This window comes from Platalea leucorodia, assembly GCF_965183815.1.
Source record: "Platalea leucorodia genome assembly, chromosome: 1".
In the NCBI taxonomy this organism is placed as follows: domain Eukaryota; kingdom Metazoa; phylum Chordata; class Aves; order Pelecaniformes; family Threskiornithidae; genus Platalea; species Platalea leucorodia.
The window spans coordinates 153,495,992-153,520,732 of NC_138823.1; the positions used below are offsets into that span (position 1 = coordinate 153,495,992).

At 39.0% G+C, this 24,741-nt stretch overlaps 1 protein-coding gene across 8 annotated transcripts in view; it reads right to left on the minus strand.

Annotated features, from left to right (window-relative positions):
- PARD3 (par-3 family cell polarity regulator) overlaps positions 1-24,741 on the minus strand; it is a gene marked incomplete at its 5' end in the record, with an annotated part of 469,207 nt that overhangs the window by 155,130 nt on the left and 289,336 nt on the right. For 3 of the 8 annotated variants that reach the window (XM_082311551.1, XM_082311552.1, XM_082311549.1), the window contains 4 exons: positions 668-712; positions 1,887-1,963; positions 6,999-7,188; positions 15,872-16,022. In XM_082311551.1, coding sequence (XP_082167677.1) covers positions 668-712; positions 1,887-1,963; positions 6,999-7,188; positions 15,872-16,022 — 463 coding nt within the window. Of the gene's footprint in view, positions 1-667; positions 713-1,811; positions 1,964-6,998; positions 7,189-15,862; positions 16,023-24,741 lie in introns of all 8 variants that reach the window. The other 5 variants (XM_082311546.1, XM_082311547.1, XM_082311550.1 and 2 more) reach the window with 3 other exon arrangements.

The following is a 24,741-nucleotide window of genomic DNA, read 5'->3' on the forward strand; positions in this document are numbered from 1 at the left end:
TCATAAAGGTTCATAATTGCATGGTGCATTATTTTAATTACTAATAAAAAATATGCTTTGAAAGCTATTTCTCATTATCATTGCGTGCAACATTACAATTGATGGTATGTGGAAAAGATTCTATTTACATATTCTTTTGTTCTCTTACGATGCTCGGGTTTCAGCTCCAAAGGCAAATCAACTTGCACTAATAATCTTTGAGTCAACTCACAACGTGTATGTGATGACCACTTAAGGCAAAGGTAGCAGTTTTCTAATTAAAATAATTATTTCCAAGCACTGTGTTAGCACTGTAATAGCCAAGCATTCGACTCTTCTACATCATCTCTCTGTACATTAGAGTTTGAAGCTAGGAGGAGATTTTCCAAGATTTTTTTTGAAGGGACAAAAAAATCTAAACAACTGTGAATATTTATGAGTTCAAAGTGTAGAAACAGGTGTCTACCTACAGTCGCATGTATGACCTCGTTGAATATACTACCCTAGATACTTATCTCTATAGAGAACTCTCTTTTTCTGTACGACTTGATTATTCACAACAATAGAAAGCAGCCATGCAAGTACTGGAATATTCATGTTTTCATGCAATTTGACTGGCAGTTCTGTAATTGTGGTAAGCTGCTTTGACCAAGGTTTCTATAGCAACAGCCTTACTGTCAATTCTTACCTGTTTTCTGGTCATCCATTGTACTGAGCTTAGTCTCGTCAGCTACTGTTAAAAGGTAAATGTATAACGGTTAGCCCAGTTAGTGCCCATGCCCCACATGCATCCAACATTCCTTCTGTTTTGCATATCATTTTTTCAAGTTAGGGGACTTTAGCAATGTCATACTTCATGCAAATAAACTGCAACAGTAAGCAAACATTCTGGGTAGAAATGGCAGCGAACTAGTAACCTTCATGCAATGTCAGTCATGTTCACGTCACAGGCAGGTACAATATGTTATTTACACGTTAGCACATCACAACTAGTCAAGACAAGTCAATACCACCAACCTTACTGTCCCCTGAGGAAGTTGGTGAATTAGGGACTGTAGTTAAGATATTCAAAATTATTGTAAAGGAGCGAATCGTCTTATACTTTATTATTCTTAGTAGGGAATTTTGTGTGTTTAAACAATCAAAACTCACTGTTTAAGGTTACTAGAGTCTGCACTTCAGAATCTAAATTCAATGGCAGAAAAACAGACAGGCCTGTCAGCGATTACTTATTCTCAGTTGTTTTATCAGTTAAAATGATTATAGTCGATTGCCTGTCTTAGCTGCTGCTACTTTATAGCGCTTCTGATATAAATATTAAAACTTGGGTCTCAAAACAGATGTCAGACTAGCCCCATTTTCTAATTCTGAATGAACTCTTAAAAAAAAAAAAACTTGCATCTTTAATATCTTAATCAAAAACCATCTACAAAATGAGAGACTACAAAGGATCTTTAAGGCTAACTGCGTTATAACCATGAACTGAAAATAATCTTGTCTACCCAGAACCACAGCGTGGTAGAGTTTTACGCAGTTATTCTACATGAATTAGTAAATGCACTTTTCACCTCCATTTTAATAAATACTTTTAATGTTTATATACAACCATATATCCAGAGGGCTACAATATTTAAATGTATGGACATTTACAAGTGGTACAAACAATACCCAGGCCACTTGGCCATTCATGTTAAGAATACTTTACTTCCCACCAGTAGACATTACGTGCAGTAATACTGCACATAAACAATGTGTTTGGAATTACAAAAGCTATATACTTACAACATGAAAATCAGGTTCAAATAAAACAATTGAAAAAAAATATCACTCACTACCTAGATCCATGCTTTTGGATTTTCGTGTTTTAACAAACTCCAACTGACTGGCATCTGAAAATTGCTTTGTACGCTTTTCTGACATGCTCTGGCGTCCAAAACCCTCTCGCTGGAAGGCAAGCACTGGATCAACATCTGGACTAAGAGTGCTGTAGGAAGGGAAAAAAATCATGCGAACATTTATCAAGATCACGCAACCTTTCACTCTGCAGAGAAAAGCATTTATTTAGCATGTGACTTCTACCAACTATAAAGTGCACATTTTTAAATAAACCACTGCAAGTAGTCAGTTACACACACGATGGATCTGTTTGACTGCATCGAGCAATTCTAGTTAAAAAGTATGAAGAATTTCACTTATGAGCTTTAATGAAAGTTATACATATCTGGTGCACTATACGTATACTATCAGAATGTACAGCCCTAACACAGGAATAATTTGAGGGAGAATAAAACAGTTCCTTTTTTTTCATGAGAAACAAATACATTCTGTTGATAGCAAATTATCAGATTTTTTTTCATCAAAAAATGTTTTTAGTAAAGCATAAATAGAACCTGTCCTGCCTGAAGCCCCCAGAGCTTTAAATTTTTTCATTTAAAGACTTTGCATTAAAATTTCTCTCCATCTGTGAAATTGCTTGTAAATTTTTCACAGCATCTCCTGGTTTTAACCTGGCTATGACAGACAAACGTATTTTTACTCATTACTTCCCTACAGAGCAAGTATTCACAATGGTTCCACCAGTAAATCAGAAATGGGGATAACTGGACTGAGTTTCAGTCTCTTCTGCAGGTTTCTTGCATGACCCTGGCTGAGTGAGTCAGGTCTTCAGTGAGCAGTGATCGGCGTTTCACCGTGCTTCATCAGAAGCATACTGAAGATAGATTTATTAATGTTGGTCAAATGTTGGCAGAATCATGAATGCAGGAATGCAGGCAAAATTTGGTGTGCAAGCTAAACCCTCGGCTTGCAATGTGTCACCATGGCCACAACACATATTAAAACCAATAAAAAATTAAAAAAAAAAAATTGCAAGATTGCTTATTACTAATAAACAATCTGAAAGGAAATTCACACAATGATCTTCTGTCTCTGGGGAAAGGGAAGAGTATTAAAACGAGCCTGAAAGCAAGCCCAAAGAATTTAGATTTCTACTTCAGCTGGCACAAAAGAAATCAAAAGCATAAAATACTGAAAAAAATGAATATTTTGCACCATTGTTATCTATCCTATAGGAAAAAGATCCCTCAAAATCCCCTCTTTAATTGTTGTTGTACTTCAAGATAAAAAAAGCTAAGTATTTTGTCACTGAGATCTACAGATAGACTAAATGCCATTCAAAATATTGTATATATACATGTTACTGTTTGGTAACATGTTTCAAAAGAATTATTTTCTACTTTAAAGGCTAAGTATAATACACATCTCATACCTAGTGAGAAACAGGCAAACAGTGAATTTCTGCAGAAACCAACTTTTACTTTTAAATTCTATAACATGCACGTGTTTATGTATGCCATGTACTATAACTTATAGAAGCACCTTTGATCAAGAAACACCTGGGTATTAGGCACACCGGTGAAGGGAGGTAAAGAAAAATGTCCAAAGGCATCAAGTATCATCAAGGATGAAAATCACTATCCTCATTACCAGGCAGCCTAGAAGAAATTCAGTCTAGCAGTGGCAGATTTACAAATAATAAGATATGTGCATGTGACAAGCATATAATACTTAAGTGAGAGAAGGATCAGAGCTTATATGAATAAAGTCAATGTCAAGTGCCTTTTGACTTTAATGTTCCTGGCTCAGGCTCATAATGTTTTACATTTAATTACTGCAACTATTTCAGAGATGTCTGCACAACTTAGCAACGTTTTGAAGCATATGCTTAAAAGCTCTGATGAATCAGAGCCCGAACTCAAAAATAACTATTTAGTCCTCACATTCACTCCCACAAAATAGGGAAAAAATTATCTCCACATGATAGAAAGATAAAACAGACAAGGCCAATATACACTTCTAGCATTCACAGCAGCGCAACACGTAGCTGAGTAAGAACCACCTAAGTCTGAAAACATTCTCCAAGTGACTCAACTGAACTTACAGGGTTTCAACACCTTTCATAATCAGATCATAAATGACTTTCCCAAGGCCACACAGGAGTTTCTGGCTCACTGCTAGTCAGCCCTGTCTCTGAAGGCCAGAAAAATGTGGTTTTACTAAGTGAGAATTTTCTCTAGCAACATCTGTTAACACAGCTCACGTTAGTTAAAGATGACCGGCTTCCTCCTGCCGAACAAAATGTATCCTGTGACATTTTCTTCAAAAAGGGTGAATTTCTAAAACTATTTGTTTTGGCTTTATGCTCCTTTTTTTCATCTGAGCTTGCTTTGATCCGCATATATAAAGCTTCTAATAAAGCTGAATATCATTTTCATGTATATACAGCGTGCACATATATATTCAACTTGAAGTCCTAAGAACAGAGTAAAACTCCGAAGTTAAATAAAACTTGAAAAGGGCACCGCAGGTCCCAGAGAGAGCAGTGGGGTCTGGACACAGCATCAGCAACCGGGAATTCTGGAGATCGGATCCCAGCGTTTCCACTGAGACCGCCTTTAGGGGCTTTCTCTCTGCTTCCCTTATCTGCCCTTGTCACACCCACCTTCCACACACACTTATTAAGGGGATTATTACTCCATGTTTGCATAGCATCCTGCATACTAAAGGCGTTACTTAGCACCAAAAATTACTTGCTCTCTGATGTCATGACATTTCATACCTTTTTACAGTACAAATATCTGAGACCTATGTAGAGACATCAGTTTTTATGTCCTGGGTTATTTCTATTATTAATGACCCAAGAGTGTGTTTTAGTAATTAAGGAAGGAGCAGATCACAGGAGTTTGAGTGGATGTACATTGCCTAGAAGTATTCAAAAGCCCTCATGAAGATCCATAACTGAAAAAGCCAATGAACACAGAGGAGGAACTATTGCCCCTAAAAATGCCTCATTTTAATATTTTTCAACTACATTAATAAAAGACAGAAAGTGAATTTAGTGCAAGTCATTAAGCAATGCCAAATGCAATTTACTCTATTCTAGCATACTTAACAAATAAGATTTCTGGAATGACAGCTGATCCTTAAAAGAATGTAACCGTCTTCTGACCCTCAATGTTATTAAAATTCCACTTATTAATCCTGTCTTATTGCCCCTTTGTTTTCATAACATTTTCATCAAGGATTAGGGAGATATTGTGAGGCTGGAAAAGCTTACATTTTCTTCTGTGATTCAGAACAGCTGCCATTCTTGTTTGGATAACCCTTCATCCATATTCTTAGTTTTACCCCTTGTGCCTTCCAGCCGAATCATACAATGCACCTTCGCTTTACAAGTCTTCCTGCATCCATTAGCAGCAGGAAATTAATGCAACAATCTAATTCTACTGCTATTTACTTTTTTACAAATAGAATACATTAGATAGTAAGGCGCTGCACTGATCTACTCTTTTAAGTGCAATTGTATCCGAAGACCTTTACAATTTCTCATAAAGACACACATTTAAAGGTTTTGAGCGTGATCAGTTCCACAATATCTAATCCCTGTTACTGTTACTTTCATTTTCAAAGAAGTATATGAATAGCAAGATACACTGCAGAAGTAAATGTAAAAGCATTTGCAGGTTTCAAATGGGCTCTTACTTTATGCTGTAGATTTTTGCTCATATTCGGCTAAAAAAACTCCCTCAGCAATAAGCTATTATGTGCAGCCTTGAGTACTATTCTATTTAAACGTCTCAGATTCTCAGCTCTAAAAGCTTTTACAAAAGACAGATGGACTTTTCAAGGGCCCAAATTACAGGTATGACTTGTCCAAGAGAAGAGCTGCAACATTAAAAAAATGCAAATGAGGATGAAAAAAATTATCTTTTTATACAATCATTAAAACAGTGCTTAAAATACGAACTCAACTCCTGGACATAAGATGAAATAAACTAATATAAAGCAAAGAAGAAGCTGACAGGTGCATATCAGCTGGCAGGTGCTATTGCTGTTTTATTAAGATATTGCTGACACACTCATAACAGGCTCAAGAGACAAGAAAAATAAGAAAATTCATATACTTCACACCATTTGTGGTAATTATCTAACTTCAAGAAGTGGCAGTGTACAGGGATGGGCTTTTATTTTGCTATTACTGTAGATAATTACAGGACTTGCAAATTAAATCTTAGATCTGTATTAATTGTACTAACTAAGCAATAAACAGTATTTCTTTGCCAGAAACCTAAGCAAGTCGGTAATGGAGCTCAATGCATTTCTCTTTAAGACTCTTGTATTAAAATGTATAAAAGTAATTAGCCAGTCAACCTAAGATTCACAGAAATTATTTTTACTATAGATTAAACATATAAAATAAAGTTACTTTCCACAGTTTTAAATGTGGAACTATTACTTTCCATATTTTTACATGTGGAACTATTACAGTACACTGCCTCTGCATGATAGTTACAAATCATATAATGGTATGAAAGGTATGTCCTCATGCATAATAAAGAAATCTTAACTAGTTCTTGTTGCACAAGCATTAACACCAGGGCAAAACGAAGAGCTGCCTTGACCTCTAAGCAGATTTTAAAATTACTGTACATTATTAGGAAAATCAAGAAAGTATACAGAAGTATTGAAAGGCTCCTAGATATATACTGGAATACAAAAATAAAATCTTTCTTTTATAGACTTAGAAATATTTACAGTGAGGTTTATAAATTAAAATTTCCAATTGGAATTCTTCTTTCATCTTTCATAAACTCGTTTAAATTTTGCAAAGTTTTTTTTACAAAAGCTAGCTCAGTTGGCAATTAAATTAATATTAAATCATCAAATTAACACAGCTATATACTGATTTGGTCTTAACAGCAATTAGTAACACTTCCACAAATGTGCTCTGACAGAGCACAAAACTGCAACCAGAAGCAGAAAGTCTAACAAATTATCTGTATGGACTTCCTTCCTGAAGCAGGGACAATTACCAGTTTGAAAACAGTGAAATCTAAATGTGATTGATGGGGGAGGGGGGGAGAAAGAAGATTAATATTAGCAGTAGCCAAAAATTAAACTAAAGAAAAAGACATAACTGCAGCCATCTCTTTTTTCCTTCCCCTAAACCATGCTCTTACCAGTCTGTTGACTCATTAATTGCAGCTTTAGCCCATCCACCAGCATCAACAGTGCCAAACCCAACGTCATCGTGGGAACTGGATGACGACTGATCAGAGAGGTGAGGAGGGAGTACCGACAGCCTATCATCTTCAATAATGACAGTGTCATCTTGGGGCATGTTCACCGTTGGAGACAGCTGATATTTACCTGAACAATAAAAGGGAGAAAAAACCCCAAAACTAAATAATGGCAGAGAGAGCCTTGAATAATATATAATCACAGCTGATAAAATGTCATGTCAACTGCAATGCTACTGATAGGAGTGACACAACACAGATTATAAAATTAACTATATCTCACTTTATATGCATCTTCCTATGCAGAGGTCTGAAAAGTAATATACACCAGTTGTATCTGTGGTCTACTGGAAGAAGATCACAGAATCACAGAAGGGTTGAGGTGGGAAGGGACCTCTCATCTGGTTCAACCCCCACGGCTCAAGCAGGAACACCTACCGTCAGTTGCCCAGGACCCTGACCAAATAGCTTTTGAGTATTTCTACTCCACCACTTCCCTGGGCAACCTGTGCCAGTGCTCAGTCACCCTCCCAGTGAAAAAGTGTTTCCTGATGTTCAGATGGAACCTCCTGCGTTTCGTCTGTGCCCACTGCCTCAGGTCCTGTCCCTAGGAACCACTGAAAAGCACCTGTCCCAGAAGACACTATCTTCTCTTACATCAAATCGTTTGGTAGAAATGAAGAATGAGTTCAACAGGGACTACCAGAGCTCATCACTTCTCCTGATCAATCTTGCCCTCGTGAAATTTGAAACTTGTTTGACTGCTATTGGGAACCTGGAACCCTTTAATAATGCCTCCACAAAGGCAAGAACTGTGAAAGGTGATGAGAACTCACGGCTAAAGCTAAATGATTCCAAATAAGTTTTAACACTGTTGTTAAAATGCTTAAACTAGAGTCATCACATACATGAAAGGGACATAATAAAGACTCAACATTATTCTTTATTCGGTAGCAGACTTCATTGGGTTAATTTGTGAGAGTAGCAGTTAAAAAGACGATATTTAGAGGATTCTTACAAAATAGCAAAACACTGTTTCCAAGTAAAAAACAGTTTTAATGTGCATATAAATATTACAAACCCACTACCGCTGCTGCTTTTACAGGGATAAATATATACACATAATTATATTTTTCCAGTAATCATATCAATGCATAAGATTGTGTAACAATTTTCAAACTGCTATATAAAAAGCAGAAGCAACTTTCAAACCTATAGAAAACTTCATGCCACCAAAACGGACTAAAAAGCTATAAAGAATATCAGAAAGAATATTTTCATTGCACTGTTTTGTAACATAACTATGGTTTAAACTGAATAAAACTGTTTTTCAGGATACATGCATGAGATACAGAGTTGGGAAGATGGGGGTTATACAATATTATTTGGATGACAGTAGAAATATGGAATTATCACCATTTAAAATTTTAACTTGGAATAAACAGAGGTTATTTCAGTATCTGGAAACACTAAGCTAAAACTTGCTCTAAGGAAAATAAAGATTCGCAAATCTGGATGAAAATTATGTAGTTATCTGAGGCAGTGGTTAATTATTAAGTGTGATTCTTTCATATTAGCTGCACACAATTTTTTCTGTGATAGAATATCTTTAATAATATTTTTTCCTCCTGGATACTGATGCTTGACTTAAAAAGATCTGTCATTTAAAATGTTTGGTCCTAGCTCTCACTACACGCAAAGTTATTTCTAATGAATGATCATGACATTACATGAATTTTATTCCTGGAAATGTATTATCTTACTAAAACAATTAGTAAAACTGTCACAGCTCGTGAGAAGAAAAGCACTAGCTTAATCAACCATTAATCTGACAACAAACTGTAAATTATTCTAAAACTATGATGCACTGTAGTAACAATATATATATATAATATATATATATAATATATAACATAAACTGCTTCTATGGACACATCAAATATTTTCACACTTCATTTTTCCTACAGATACGGAAAAATTGTGCAGAATTAGGGGAAAAGAATTTTCTCCTCTTTTCTGGAAAGGTTTCAGTTACCATCATGCAATTATTAAACAACAAACAAACAAATAAAACCTAATGCATAAAGTGCTAGCTAAAATCATCACTGCACTAAATAATACATTTTGTATAGCTTTCCAAAGTGGGGAAAACTGGCTTCAAAAGAGATCATTGAAGAAGGCTGAAGAAGTGGCTGGAAGAAAAAGGTACTGCATGGTGAACATCTCATCACTGTCAAACTGAAATGAATGTGTTCAGTTTGCATAACAGCTGATTCTTTGCCCAGCGATAGCTTCTATGATGGACGGGTTAATGTTTAGCCTGGTAATGTACTTCTTTCCAAACATAATGCCTACAAGACTGTTAACTCTGTAGTTAATAACGTCTCCAAAGAATTGATTGTGAAAAGGTATAACCTTATGGCATTCGGCAGATTGAACTTCCCATTTGTGAGGCTACAGTAATTCAGTAACATTTTTAACTTTTCACTACGCTTCTTTACATCTGACAAGGGTGAAGACTGACATTTTAATAGTTGCTTTGGAATTAAGGAGAAAACCCATGTGACATGCCTATGCTTTTCACTGCAGATGAAGCTAAAAACAGGTGAAAGGCTTCACCTCCAGCAGATGCTTAGACAGATCTCAGCAATGGACTCAATGCGTCCTTTGTAGAGAGCTCAGCTGAAGTGGACAGAAAATACCCTTGGAGAAAGCAACTCTGCAATGTCTTGTGAGAAACATTACAAGGAAACATCAAAGAAACATCAAACCTAGTAATCATCAGTATATTTGACTGATCTACAAATCTAAGACGTTGCTCGAGCTGTCTACAAACCTCTCCAAGAGAATAATTTTCTCTCGGGCTAGAAAAGTGCTATAAAGTTTAGACTCTGAATACACTTCAAGTCCAGTTTTGCATATATTAATTCAACTTCAGCAAGGTAATCCGTAATAATATGTAGTATTTTGGACGGTGTAATAAAGAAAGGAAAACCTTCTCCCTTTCAAGTGTGTCTCATCTCAGGACAATGAGGCTCAAATTCCGCGAAAAAGCTACCCATCTAAACAAGCGTAGCCTGAGGACAATACCAAACTGTGGTGTAAGAGGGGTTCCCATCTGTCTGTGCAGAAAAAGTAGTCTCAGAGCTCCAGTACCAAACGGCTGGTCTCCAGGTCTATGAGGACTTTCAGCTTAGAAGGAAAAATATGCCAAACAGCAACACTTCAAACCTATAATAGCATAGACCTATAGTAGACCAGAAAATAGTTTGGATGAGAATTAAACCACCAATATAATGCACTGAAAAAACCCCTGAGCACACACGGTACATAAAATGAACAACAGGCTTATTCATGAAGAACCCAACTACTCCAGGTCCTTTTAAATCTTGAAAATCCCTGAAGTTTGGTTAATCTGTTCGCTGTAATAACTTGGCTCCCATACTATACACTGCATTCTCATGGTACTGTATCTGTCTTGGTTCTTGTGCTTTTGCTGTTGCTTTCTCTTTAAAGGAAGGTCTAAGAAATCTGTTGAACACCCTTAACGATATTTTCAAAACCAAGTATTACTTTATGAGTGACTCTCATAAGCATTTTGATATCGTGGGATTCAGACCAATGGTACACTTCAAGCCTCTTCCACAAGTAGAGGGCCTTTCTTGCTCTGACATGGCAAGTGATTCCTGACCTGCCTGACCAAGAAATCAGCAACTGCTACTCTGTGATGAATAATGAAGCATTAACCAAAGTAATAAATAGAGTAATAAATACGACAAATAATAATAAAAGAAAATAGCGTTGATGATGATAATAATAGCGATGAGACTTCCTACAGGAGGGATACAGAGAACTGTGCAATGAGAAATTAGATTTTCTCCAGATCTTCATTTATGTATTTTTCACTAACAGCATATTTGTCCCCAGCAAGATACTGAGTTTTGGCAAAATTTCCTATAGATACTCACATCATCTAATTTTCCAAGCTAAATAGAGGTGGGATTGGGAATACATGTGTGGGGAACGCCTAAGGACAAAAATGTCTCCACCATATCCAGGCTTTGGACCTCAAGAGAGTGCTCAGATCTGTCAAGACTATTGTAGCAGACCACCACGTTCTGATGAGATTCCTGTCTGGGGAACTGCATTCTGCTCGTAAAGGGTTATTTTCATTGACACACACACTCTACATCTCTAGCGACTAAACTTTTTTCAGTAGTGCTTTCTCCTGATTCTATCCTTAAGATAGCAATTATTTATGTGGAGAACAAAGTATTTCCTGTTGTGTAGGAACTATCAAATTTTACAAAGTTCTAGGGGAACCTTCAGGATGAAAACCAGATTCAGTGCAAGATATTGTTATTCTGTGTACCCCCTGATAAATAACTTCTGTTTAGTCACCGTTAGCAACAAAACCCACCGTGTTCATAGAAAAAAATATCAGCAACTAGAAGAAAGAGATGAAAGAGGACTTTGTACTAAGCTGTTTGTTGAATAAGAATAATTTATATAGACAGCAGCTATGTATTTGCGTATTGCAAAACTCAGGAGCATAATGGATGATATACAAGAACGGTGTAACAGAAGAAGAGACTTGAATTTTTAATCATAGAGTCAAGCAAACCAGCATACCACAGTTGTTATTTTGAATGTACTAACAACATGCAACCTGAAAATATTAAAAATAAATAAATAAAAATAAGGGCTTATTATAGCCATCTGATTCTTAGAAGAGAAGACCCAATTTGTATAAATAAAAAAATGCCTCGTCAAAACAAAAATATCATTCCCTGAATACAGAAACCAGTATCTCCACTCCATCAGAAATTTTCAGTGAAATATTATCAAGTGAAAAAGCATAAGAAAACCTATAATAGCGATAATAATCTAGAAAAGTAGATCAGCGTAAGAATTGTCAGAAACATTAAAAGATTTATGTAGCCTTTTTGCAGTAAGCAAACATTATTTTACATAATTTAAATCACATTCTAAAATTGGTATTTTATTCCCACTCTCACAGCAAGGCTCTGACAACTAGTTCTTGCTGTCAGTTATGGATTAAAAGAGTAAGGCAATTGTCTTAAATACCTTTCCTGAAAATTACATTAGATGTATTTAAAAGAAACAAAACTCTCTTAAAAGTTGTTTTCCGACTTTAAGCAGTGACTGAAAACAGCAGGCATTTTCCAGATTATCGCTTTTGAATAGTCTAACTTAGGAAGCAGGAAAACTAAAAATCCATCAATTTATGCAATAGCAAAAGAAGCAGAAAGACCTGCTCCTTCACACATGAAATCAAACTGTGACGTCCTCACCACAAGGTACCCAGAGTACTACAGAGGGATCTGAACAGGCTGGATCAATGGGCCGAGGCCAACTGTATGAGATTCAACCAGACTCAGTGCCGGGTCCTGCACTTGGGTCACAACAACCCCATGCAGTGCTACAGGCTGGGGGAGGAGTGGCTGGAGAGCTGCCTGGCAGAAAAGGACCTGGGGGTGTTGGTCGACAACCGCCTGAACATGAGCCAGCAGTGTGCTCAGGTGGCCAAGAGGGCCAATGGCATCCTGGCTTGTATCAGGAATACCGTGGTCAGCAGGACCAGGGAGGTGACAGTGCCCCGGTACTCGGCCGCACCTCAAATACTGTGTTCAGTTTTGGGCCCCTCACTACAAGAAGGACATGGAGGTGCTGGAGCGTGTCCAAACAAGGGCAACGAAGCTGGTGAAGGGTCTGGAGCACAAGTCTTATGAGGAGCGGCTGAGGGAGCTGGGGTTGTTTAGCCTGGAGATGAGGAGGCTGAGGGGAGACCTTATTGCTCTCTACAACTACCTGAAAGGAGGCTGTAGTGAGGTGGGGTCAGTCTCTTCTCCCTAGTAACAAGCAATAGGACGAGAGGAAACGGCCTCAAGCTGCACCAGGGGAAGTTTAGGTTGGATATTAGGAAAAACTTCTTCACCGAAAGGGCAGTCAGGCATTGGAACAGGCTGCCCAGGGAAGTGGTTGAGTCTCCATCCCTGGAGGTATTTAAAAGATGGGTAGACGTGGTGCTTAGGGACATGGTTTAGTGGTGGACTTGGCAGTGATAGGTTAACGGTTGGACTCAATGATCTTAAGGGTCTTTTCCAACCTTAACAATTCTATGATTCTATGAAAAGTTTCAATAGTTAAATCCATTGAGGGGTAAACAAAAAGACATCAGGTGATTCAGAGAGCCTGTAAGTCAGAGGGCTCCTCAATATAGAGAGAGCACTCAAGGGAACTAGCACTGCATACAGCACTCTTTTTGGCTTGCTTTCATGGTCAGGACCAGCACGGGACGGTACAGACCTCTAGTCTTCCTCAGCCAGATTGTTCATAGAACTAATCCTCACTTTTAGGCCAATTTTCAAGAGAGGAGGGAAACTCATGTAACACCGCATGAACATTCTCAAGAAAATAAAAAACTTCTGAGTTTTTTCTCATTATCAATGCTAATAGAACAGGAATTCCACTGCATAACAAATGATTGAGTCTTACCAATGTTAGCTACTCTGAAACATGCAACTGTACCTATCTCTCCCAACAGGTAATAATACCTCTCTATTGCATGGCACTGCAAGAAAACATGCATGCAATAATACCACAAAAGATTATAAACACTGCAGTTTTAACTTAGTGGTACTGATTAATTCAGAAAAATTAGCATATTAGAAAAATGACTGGTACCTAAAAAACGGGTTTAAACATGACAGCTCTGTGAAGCTGCCGTGATTGCAGAAGGGAATGACCCAGTCCTGGCAAGACCAGTTTTCAGTTACACTGGACTAGACCACATTTACTATGAGGTTCAGGCACAATTTGATTTTCCATGTGCTTCCAACTAAAGCATCAATGGATTTAAGTCACAACCAGCCAATTTTCTACATAGTTCCTGGTTTCTGAAAACAATACAGAAAAACAATGATTCAGAGGAAATCAAAACATCAACTTCAGGTTACAAAACACTTACAAAATGCAGGATGGATTTTTTTTTTTTCCCTATGTCTACATTGCAGAGGTATCCAAAAGCATTAGATTTTAAGAGCTGTGGGAAGATTTTTTTTCTTTTGTTGAAACATCCGTTACTGGCTACTGCTAAAGGGATGATACCAGACGGATGAACGACTAGTTCGATTTGGCATGGCAAGTCCTGTGTTCCTTTGATGTGGAATTAAATGGCATTGCTGACACACATGCTCACAGACTCTCTCAGGGTTTCTTGTCCCATCACTGGACAAGGTGTTTAAGCAATAACTCGTTAACGCTTATATGAGCTCTGTGTGTAAATCCTCTGCAACACTGATGGAAAAAGCAGAAGGTAGTGCTTTGCAAATGTTTTATCTAAAGCCTTGACACCACAAGAACTAGTTCCTTCTATGGGAGAGTAGTGCTGAAGAATTCGAATTATTTTATCACTCCTTAAATTTGTCAACAAATAAATATTTTTTTAAAAAATTGTTCTCTTTAAGAGCATATGACTTTGGGTGAAAAGGTTTCATGCTTCCTTGATTCTCAGGTATACAATTTGTCTTCCAAGCTGCACAAAATGTAATGCAATAGAACAGAATATGATTTATTTCTAATTACTGTTGTCCAAAGGCACAAAAAAAGGACAAAAGGCTTAACTGAAGAAATACCTTAAAGAGCAAATTTGTGGATTTTCAGAGAGTTTAGCAACAGTGTTATTCTGCTACCACAAAGAAAAAGCAAACCCCAAAATACAAAAATTTAAAAAAAAAACCAAAACCAAAACAAACAAACAAAAAAAAACCCCAAACAACGAGCTCAAAACAGAGTGAAATATATATATACAAACTGTTGACTGGAAAAAGCCTAAGTGGTGGAATTTCATTTTCTAAGGCTGAAAATCAATCTGAAGCAATTAAAAACTAAGTTCAGCCCTGCTTCATATCAAGTTTATAGCAGCATCTTCTAATATATTCTCTGTGTCTCAAGCACACTAAAAAAAGTCCCAGATTTAATGGCCACGTCTTCCTTTTAAAACTTGCAACTCAAGCAAGCAATGGTCACGTCTTCTGTCAGGTGCTATTTTCATCAAGCTGCTTTTTGTGTTTAAATTTGAAAATCCTTTCAAACTAATCCCATCCTAGTCAGTAAATCCAACCGCTCCTGTGGCAAGGCAAGCCTTTATTACCTAGCTCTGTACATCGGAAGCTGAGTTGCTGCAGAGCAACCGCTAATAACCTCATTATCCACTGGGGCCATGCAGATGCTATGGCACAGAATCTACACAAGGGATGCTTAAAATTAGTTATGAGGTTTTAAAATTGGTGTCCTGCAAAGCGAAAATTCAAACAAATTAACGACATGCCCTAATAAGCATAAATGGATGCAAGTTTGCCCTATTTATTTTTGTACTTTAGTATGACTGAAACAGAGGAGAAGAAATGCTGAAATTAATTATAAATTCCCATGAGTCACTGACTTTCATGTGAATGAAGACTCAACATGGAGACTAGACCAACCAATAATTTATTGTCCCAGATCAGACACTGAAAAAGCATGTTAAATGCTCCTGTTATTTGTTCTATTACGTGCCACGGGATATGAAATTATTTATACGGGATACGAATAACTTTATAATTCCATTTGACTTTCTTTCTCACATTAACTATCTGGAAGGCTTGCATGGAAAAATTTTAAGGCACATTTTAAGTTGGTCAGTGCAACCTCCATGTTCCCTGATTCCTACATAATACATTAATCACCCTTCGATGAATCACAGAGAGGAATAAAAACACGCCCCGATTAGCAGAGCTGATTTGACTCACCCATTATCCTACTCAGTGCCGTGCTCCTCGTCGGCGACTCGCTGAGACCCTCGATCCCGCTGTAGAGGGAGTGAGAAATCCTCCGTTCCCGGTCGTCCAGCAGAGTCTCTATGGGCAGCTCTGGCCCCGAGGGGCTCCCAGGTGACTCCAACTGCACAGAGAGAGGAAAATTAGGGCCCAGGGTCCATTTAGCAGCATGGGGGAACTGTAACAACTTGCCTAAGGCCTAGACCTGTCTGGGCACCAAGTGGGCTAGAACAACTCACCCTGGACAAATATAATTTGCAATGACAGCTCTGCTTAATAACCAACTTTCTAAGCCACTTTACACTGCACCTCCCATGGTGCCCTGTCAAATTTCAAATCCTTCAGCAGAAAATTGGTGAAAAAATCCATTGCATTTTGGTGTCTCTTTGTTGGATAATTTCTTAGACAGACAGTTTTGGCTTTTTTCAATACTATCAGGCAGACAGCTGGGCCATTTTTCCCACACTGACAGCCTGTCAGAACAAGGCCCCCGTCAGGAACACGGAGCAGGAACTCCATTTGGAATTGGGCTGCTGGCGCTTTTTGAAGTGGTGCCATTTGCTTTCAGATGTAATCATCATGGAAACCCCCAGAAAACCCCACCACACATATTAGTAACCAATACGCAAACACTCAAACGTTTTGTACTTAGGAGGGAAAGAAAAAAAAAGAAGCTAGACTTCACAGTAACTTTTTTTTCTTCTCCTACTCATGATGAGTTCTTTGCTCTGCCTTTCCTGGCTGCAGGGTGCAGAGACCTCGTGTGCTTTGTTCAGTCTGGAAGCTTCCCTGATCCCTGCGACTGCTGCAGCATCCAGGCAGAGCCACAAAAACCAGAACTAGCAAGACCTGAGGTGTCCCCCCACCCCAGCCCTCAACCCCTGGAGCTGCCGGGTCCCTGCCCACCACGACTCCAGGCAGACCTCCCGGCGGCATTACAAGACAGATGAAGTAGGTGGTGGAAGAAGTGATGGAGACGGGCTGCTTGGCCATATGCACAGGGGAGAAGACTGCATGTACGGCTGCCTCCCCACCCCAGCTGCTCTCTGTCAGAAGGCTTCCCTGAGCGACCTCCCAGCTCAGCCTTCGTTTGCAGAAGCTGGTGATCCCTTGTTTTCCTATGTATGCCTCTCAGACTTTTCAAAAAGAGAGGAAAAAGTCAAATTTTGCTCAGTGGAGCCCCTGTGAGGCAAAGAAAGAAAACAATCTGATATCGTCTAGCTGGTTTTAGCCACAGGCAGCTCTGCTGCCAGCGCAGCCCCTGGGAGCGAGGAGAACGAGCACCCGCGCACTCAGCGGTCAGTTCGGACACCCAGTCGCTACCTGCAGAGACAAGAGACTCCCCACGCCGTCACCCAGCCCTCGCACCATCCAGCTTTCCACCCCTAAAGCTCTTAGGTCACCTGAGCTCTAGCACCCTGCTGGTACTCGGTAATCCTACCAAAGGAGCTTCGCAGAGACCATTAAACCAATTCACCTGAACAGCGTGAACTGAATCCAGCTCCATTTAAAAAAAACAAACAACAAACCCAAAAATTTAAAAATAGATGCCTTTTGCAGGGTAATCGTGTGAACTCACACATCAAAGCATTAGCTGTTCGCACCAACACACCTCTTCATATTGAAGTGTATAGTTAAACCTCAAGAACAATGTCCTTACACGAATCCCACGCCATATATTTTATATGTATTGAAATACAGCGGGGACCAGATACTGCAAGATACCGAGTATGCTGCAAACTCTTTGAAGCCACTGGGAACCCGGAATGCTTATTCCACAGGACCAGTCTCTAAATGAGCATGAGAGGAGTAGTTCATAATTTCAGGAACTACAATAACAAGCAACGTTTGTTGCTTGTTTTTTCTTTAAACAGCTGCCCATTATTAATCACTCCACCCGCAATCCCCAGATGACTAAGAAATGCATGCTATGAAAGATTTTTAAAAATCTGCTTCAAGGGCTACAAAGCACTGAGCTGCAGTCTCCACAGCAGGGGCTTTGAAGTCAGCCCCATGGACTAACGACTTCTGACATTCGGGCGCTGGCGTAACGCCCGGTACACGGAGGGGCGGAGGTTTGCAAAACGCCGCATTACAAAGTCGAGGAGACCGCAATCTGGAGGTCGCAGAGTCTGTAAAAATTATTATTTCTGTTCAAAGCCATCATCTGTTTAATATAAATGAGATATTTAATGAAGTTCCAAATTGTAGACTTATCTCTCCCAGTTTGATAAGCACTGGGGAGATTTACTGCATCGGAGGGTCAACACAATTACAATTGGAGGCACGTCAAGCTGCAGGAGAATAATAAACTTGCAGTGCAAGTGAATTAGACTCAATAAGGTTTAAATTGTGAAATGAGGATTTGTTTTATTAGTTTTTTTAAATTGCAGATTACAACTGACAGCTTTACTGAAAAGTAAATTAAACAATATTTGTAGCCTCTGTTATACGGGAATCTAAGGCAAATTCAAAAAGAATAGAAATGTTAAATTCTGAAACACTGTAAGAAAAAAAAAGCACAGCAACATTAGACTGCTTGAGAGCTTAAACTTGCATGATAAAGGCATTAAATGATAAACTAACCTTTATTTCACTGCCTTTAAATAAGGTGTGAAAATATCAAAGTGCTTTGGGATTTATTCTCCCAGTGCTGTATTGATGACTTTATGTAACAAGTGTCCAGCTTTTAGCGAGCCAGATTGCACAGTCCTTCTTCGTGTGACAACCCATCAACTTTCAAACTCATTTGTAGGAAGGTCTCAAGAGATTTTCAGAAAGATACTGACAAGAAGAAAGCTCTGAATCAGAGAAATACATAGAAATTCACTCCTGGTAATGCAGTAAAGTACAGGGTAAATAAAAGAAATAGCAGGAGCGCTGTGTTTAGATGGCCGTGTTTTGTAAAATGGATCACGGATTTTATCATTTTCATGGGGAAAACTTTTTCCATTTCTAATTAGCATCTCAAAAGATGGATTTAAACAAAGGCATTGACAGCCAACTACACAAGTATTTTACAAAAGATACAACGTCTTTTATAAAATAGCAAAAATTAGACAGGAATTGCACAACTGGCTTTCACAAAAATAAAGTCTTTTCCTTACATTGTTAACAGAAAGTTTGTGTAAGAAAAAATACATTAAATTTGGAAACTGTGCTGTGGGCAAGACAAAGAGACCGACAGTTCAAAGCAAGATTGCAGTTCAAATAAAGACTTGCTCTTCCTGATGCATTTCTAATAGAGCTTGAATTACACATTCCAGTTCCTTCCCTTACCCAATATCAATGCTATCCAGTATAATTTAATTTGATTAACTGATAAAGAGTAGATAATATAAACAAAGATGTACGAATTCCTGACCTTCATTAAAGGCCTGGCAAGGAAAGCAAGCTAGGCAGCAACTGGCCCCTATACTTCGTATCAATAGCTGCCCCTAGCAGGACTACTTCTTGGTCTGACAGTTCAGAGTCACGGACCGGTTGAGGTTGGATGGAACCACTGGAGATTATCTAGTCCAACCTCTTGCTCAAAGCAAGGTCAGCAAGAGCAGGTTGCCCAGTGCCTTGTCCAGTTGGGTTTTGAATACCTCCAAGGACAGAGACTCCACAACCTCTCCAGACAGCCTGTGCCAGTGGTTGACCACTCTCCCAGAGGAAAATTTTTTTCTTATGTTTAAAGAAATTTATTGTATTTCAGTTTGTGCCCGATGCTGCTTGCCCTGGCACTGGGAAGCCCTGAGGAGAGTCTGGATCGGTCATCTCTATTCCCTGGTAAGATCCCCCTGAGCCTTCTCTTCTGCAGGCTGAAAAGAGAGAGTTCCCTCTCTGGGTCCTAGCACTGATCTATAATAAATGAACATATTTGTAAAAATGCAATAAATCCTCACATGCTACAGATTGCCTATAGCTCCTTTCCTTTCCATTCTCTCTTGAAATAAAAATAGAAAGAAGAATTTTTTTTTTTAATAAAAAAGGTCTCTACCCTGGTCCTTTGTCATTCAGATAAGAACCAGCTGTTTGCTAAAGCACTGTCTGTACTAACTAGCCCAGCTGCTGCTTATCTAGATGATAAAAGGACAACTAATGCGGTCCTTTTTACTTAAACACTACCATCCATCCTATCTGAAGTTATGCACAGAAATATGAAAAAAGTTTATGCACAAGAACATTGCCAAAATATTCAAAGCATAAACAAACTTTTTTTTTTTTTAAAGAAACAATAATCAGACTCCCTTTTTCCGTCAGAAAGTAAATTATCCAAATACTGGCATGCAAGCATTATGGATTTTAAAGAAGTCAGTATACAAACGTGCTATATATTACACTGCATCCAGGGTACTGCAGCTCTTTCTGTCACACAGAATTATTCCCCAGGCTTTCTCTTCCCTTTGTTATCTGTGTATGGTGGCTAAAATGTCCAAAATACTTCAGCTTCCTTTTTCCACAGAGATACTTTTACAATACTACTACCAATATTAAATATGGTTTTCTTTGTTACCACCCAAGTTGGGATCCTGCTTTAGGGACGGACTTTTCAAGACACAAAAACGTAGGTAAATAGCCGGTAAAAGGGTCAGGTTTGACTTACATGCACAATCACGCACTAGTAAATGTAAAATTAGTACAGTGTTTCTAAAAAATACTGCATTCTTGTTCTGAAATGTTAAAAGGCAAGCAGAAGAGAAAAAATGCTTTCAGAATGGTGGGAAGAAACCCAACACAGCTTTGCAAAACATAGTTGGATGGCAGGTTATGGGATATGGGGAGGAACCCGGGCCAAGATGGAGCTTGTAAGTTGATACCAAGGACAGAAAATAGATAAAGGAGAAAAAAATAAGTCAAAATAAACGGGGACAGGTAGAAGGGCAGAACAGAAGACACAAGACACTACAGAATAGAAAACCATGTACATATTTTCCCAACAACTAACTTTTTAAAATACTTCTTGGGATGTTTACTATTAGAAGTTTACCTAAGTACACTGAAAATCACGCACCAAAAAGAGCACCAGAGGCCTAAAAGGAGACTATTAACAAGTCCTGTATTAGAAGCTCAGGTAAAATGTGTCACAATTAAAAAAACCCACCGGTATGGCCCAGGAAATTGCGAGAAAGAAGGAAGAATATAAGCAGCACCCTTCTGAGGGTGCTCAGACTGAAGGTAAAATGTTCACTAAGGACATCAGACATAGGAAGGTACACAGCGGATCAGCTGGACCCCTTGATGGCAAGAGAGAAAGGTTACTGAGGGACAAGTCTGCCATAGGGAAGCTCAATGATTTCTTTGCCTCAGTCTTTACTGCTGAAGACATTGGGGAGATTTCCACACCTGACCCCATTCTTTGGAGCAAATAAGGAGATGAGTGGGATCAACCAGAGGAAAATACACAGGAGTATTAGACCAAATGGGTAGGTGAGAAGTTAACGTCACCCAGGTTGGATGGTATTCTCCCAAAAGCCCTGAAGGAACTCAACCATGAAATTGCATAACTGCTGACCAAACGGTTCAACATACTGTTACGAATGGCCATGGTGCCAGAGGACTGGCGGTTGCCTATGTATCTAGAGGGGATCTTGGCAACTACAGGCCAGGCATCTGACCTCCTTCTGGATAAAATGGTGGCATCTACAATAAGGAGTAAAATCACTAAGCATGACGGACATGGGTCCACGGGGAAGGCAGACATCCATGGGGAGATCCCGCCTCACTGGGATGCTGGAGTTGCACAAAGGTGCCAGTAAGCTCTCCGAGTTCTCAGGCAATGAAATGGACGTGACATATTTGCATTTTCAAAAAGCCTTTACCAAGGCTTCATATCAAAGGCGTTAAAGAAACTAAGTTTTCATAGGACTGGACCAAGTTTTCATTTTCTGGATTGAAATCTGGCTAAAGGATTGGAAACAAAGACCAGTATGCAGGGCAGAGAAGAGTCAGCTGTAGGTTCCTCCAGGGATCAGGGCTGGGAACAGCTCAGGCTGATGAGCAGCTTTATCAATGACTTGGAGAAGGGAGTGAACAGTGAAATCACTGTGTTTGGAGAAGACACTAAAGCTGATAGTTAAATGAACTCCAGAAGGTCGTCAGAAAACTAATCTAACAAGAAAAGAAAAAACCAAACCTGTTACATCAATTTCAAAGTAGGTAACTAGGTAATGCATGCAGGGAAAAACGATGCTGAATGTTTTATACTTCCACACGTACCAGGAAAAAATAGATGCTTGCTTGTTTCCCTTCTTTTATAAGAAAAGGAATCCTCTCCACCTCTTAACGGTAGGACTCGATGATCTTAAGGGTCTTTTCCAACCTTAACGATTCTATGATAATGAAACCACTCATTTGAAAAGTCTCTCTCACTGATCTGTCTACCAGTCAATTTATTTAAACAGTTGATGAGGTCCTTACGTGGTCTGTGTTCATGACTGTTTCTCCGCTTCATGGTATGCTCTGATTTCAAGCAGCAACTGGAGCAAAACTGAATAGGCATGCAGAAAGAAATTTGGGGATCTGCAAATCATTTGCAAACCTTTTTTTCAGGCACGTTTGGCAAGACATTAATTCTGTCAAAAAAGGGAGATAAAGAAAAAAACCCAACAACCTTGAAATCTCTCATTTTGAGGAAAATAGTGATGCTCTCTCTCTTAATGGCAGACAAGTGCTGCCTGCGCGTGACACGAACAGAGTGCAGACGAGCAGCCTGTGCCTCTAAGCTGTCCAGGTTGCAGGACTGAAAAGAGCAGGATTCCAAAAGTAACAATTACCTTTACTTTCTTGAACCGGCACATACCGCCGCCAGCCGCACGGATCTGCCTGACAGTCACCCCTAAGCGCTGTGTCTGCGTTACGGCCACGCAGCCAGCAGCTGTTTGCCGATACAGGCTAATCATACTAATATCACTAATTAACAGAACACGGCACAAGGAGCTCCAGTGTTTCTCCTTAAATCTTAGGCTCCTCGGTAATTAAAAAAACATATCAACCCTGAGTAAAGATCCAAATAGCTGATGGCCATGTCTTCTGAAAACTGAGGTGTTAAATACTGGCCGTATATGAATATTAAGTAACTACTGTTGTTATTCTTCCCATTTTTGCTGCTGTCTGCACAACTTTGGAAATGTACCTTGAAGTCTTTCTGTGCTTATAAAGGGAAGTTGAAGAATCAACACACAATGCTGATCACAGAGGGCAAGGCTGAAAGTTGAAAACATAGATTTGAACAGCATATTTCACTTTTTTGAAAGGGGGGGAGGGAAACTTAGATATATCCAAATCCCAAACTAAATGTTTTTGTTACACTAATCTAACAGCATCCATCAAATATTCACTGTGTGATTTTGTCTGGAGTGGCTGAGACATTAAACAAAGCTTTGCAAGGTTTGTAATAGTGCAGCTTACAGAATTAACTACATTACTGTACTCTGTGTAGATGTAACGCAAACAGGGGAAAAACTCAGATACACAGTTTTGGCTCGGAGTTCATTCATAACTACCACTCACTCCATGCTTATATCAATATTTACTATACAAGATAATTCACTTGAAAACCTGTATGGATTATACTCTATCTCCTGGTGAGTCAATGAAAATTCTTTCTACAGGCTACTCTTCAGTTCAGTAAAACCACAACAGCAAAAAACCACTTTTTACCTTCTGGGAAGTTTGTGGTCTCTTTTGAGTTCACAGTTATGTAAGAGCTGCTGATAGAAATGATCTCCTCACTGCCTCTCTGAAGACAAGATAATACTCTGATGGTGTTTATGTACATTTTTATTGTTACTATAATTGCTTCGGAGGCTTAGCCTATAACATGAGAACTGGCGAAGCTGTATGAGAATAATGCTGGCATGAAAAAGGAGTATTAGCGGTCACTTCATGAAGTTTTGAAAGTTTCATGCTCCAGTTAAGTAGACTTTGACTTTTGAAGCCTAAGAAAGCTTTCTGACAAAGAAACAGCTCCTCTGCAGCAGATTGGAGGCAACTGTCCCTGCCTCTCTAAACCCAGGACACCAGGGGCTGAGCCGTCCTCTCTTCTAGACAGCAACCAAAATACAAAATGCACATGAAAATTCTGGTCTGAACCGGAACACAGAGAAATGGCACTCTGCAGAACCGTGCTGTCAAGTGAATTCTCCCCCCCACCATTCTTAGGGCCGATTATGAAAATGAGTATAAAAAATAAAAGAATAGTATTCGTACTACTAACTTCCTTAAAATCCAATTCAAACTCAATTTTAATGAAGAAAAAAGCAGACTGGGTTGCCTATCTGTCTCAAAAGAACTCACTTTGATTTTGCAAATGCAAAACAATTACTGGACTTGAAACCAGGAAAAAAAAAATAGCTTGTTTTTTTGTTCTTTTTGCTGCTGTTTTTTTAACAGCCAGATAGCAAATGTTTTTATCATTAAGATGTTGAGCGTAATTCTTTTTCGCGTTGGCATTATCGCCCCTTGTACAGATTCCCCTGCCGAGACACTTGCCGCTGCTCCGTGGCACGGTGGGAAATCCCAGAGCACCAAGTCCTGACCGCGCACCACCGTGCAGGACTGACCACGCCACCGGAACGGAGCGGAATGAACGCTGCTGTGGGCGAGGCACAAAAGGGAATATAATGGAGCTCGTTCCACTTAACTGTAGTTCTGCAAGATTAACAAGAGTCTAAGTTATATTTTTGTCCATAAAGTGGGCACATACAATCCTGAATCAACACAGCAAAGAAATCAGTTGAACAGGATCTTTTTTGTTGCTGTTGTTATTTTACGGTGACACCTTTGGAGAACCAAAAGAGAGAGAAAAGCATAGAACACTAGGGAAATACTTTCTCAAAAGGTAAACATTTCTTTTT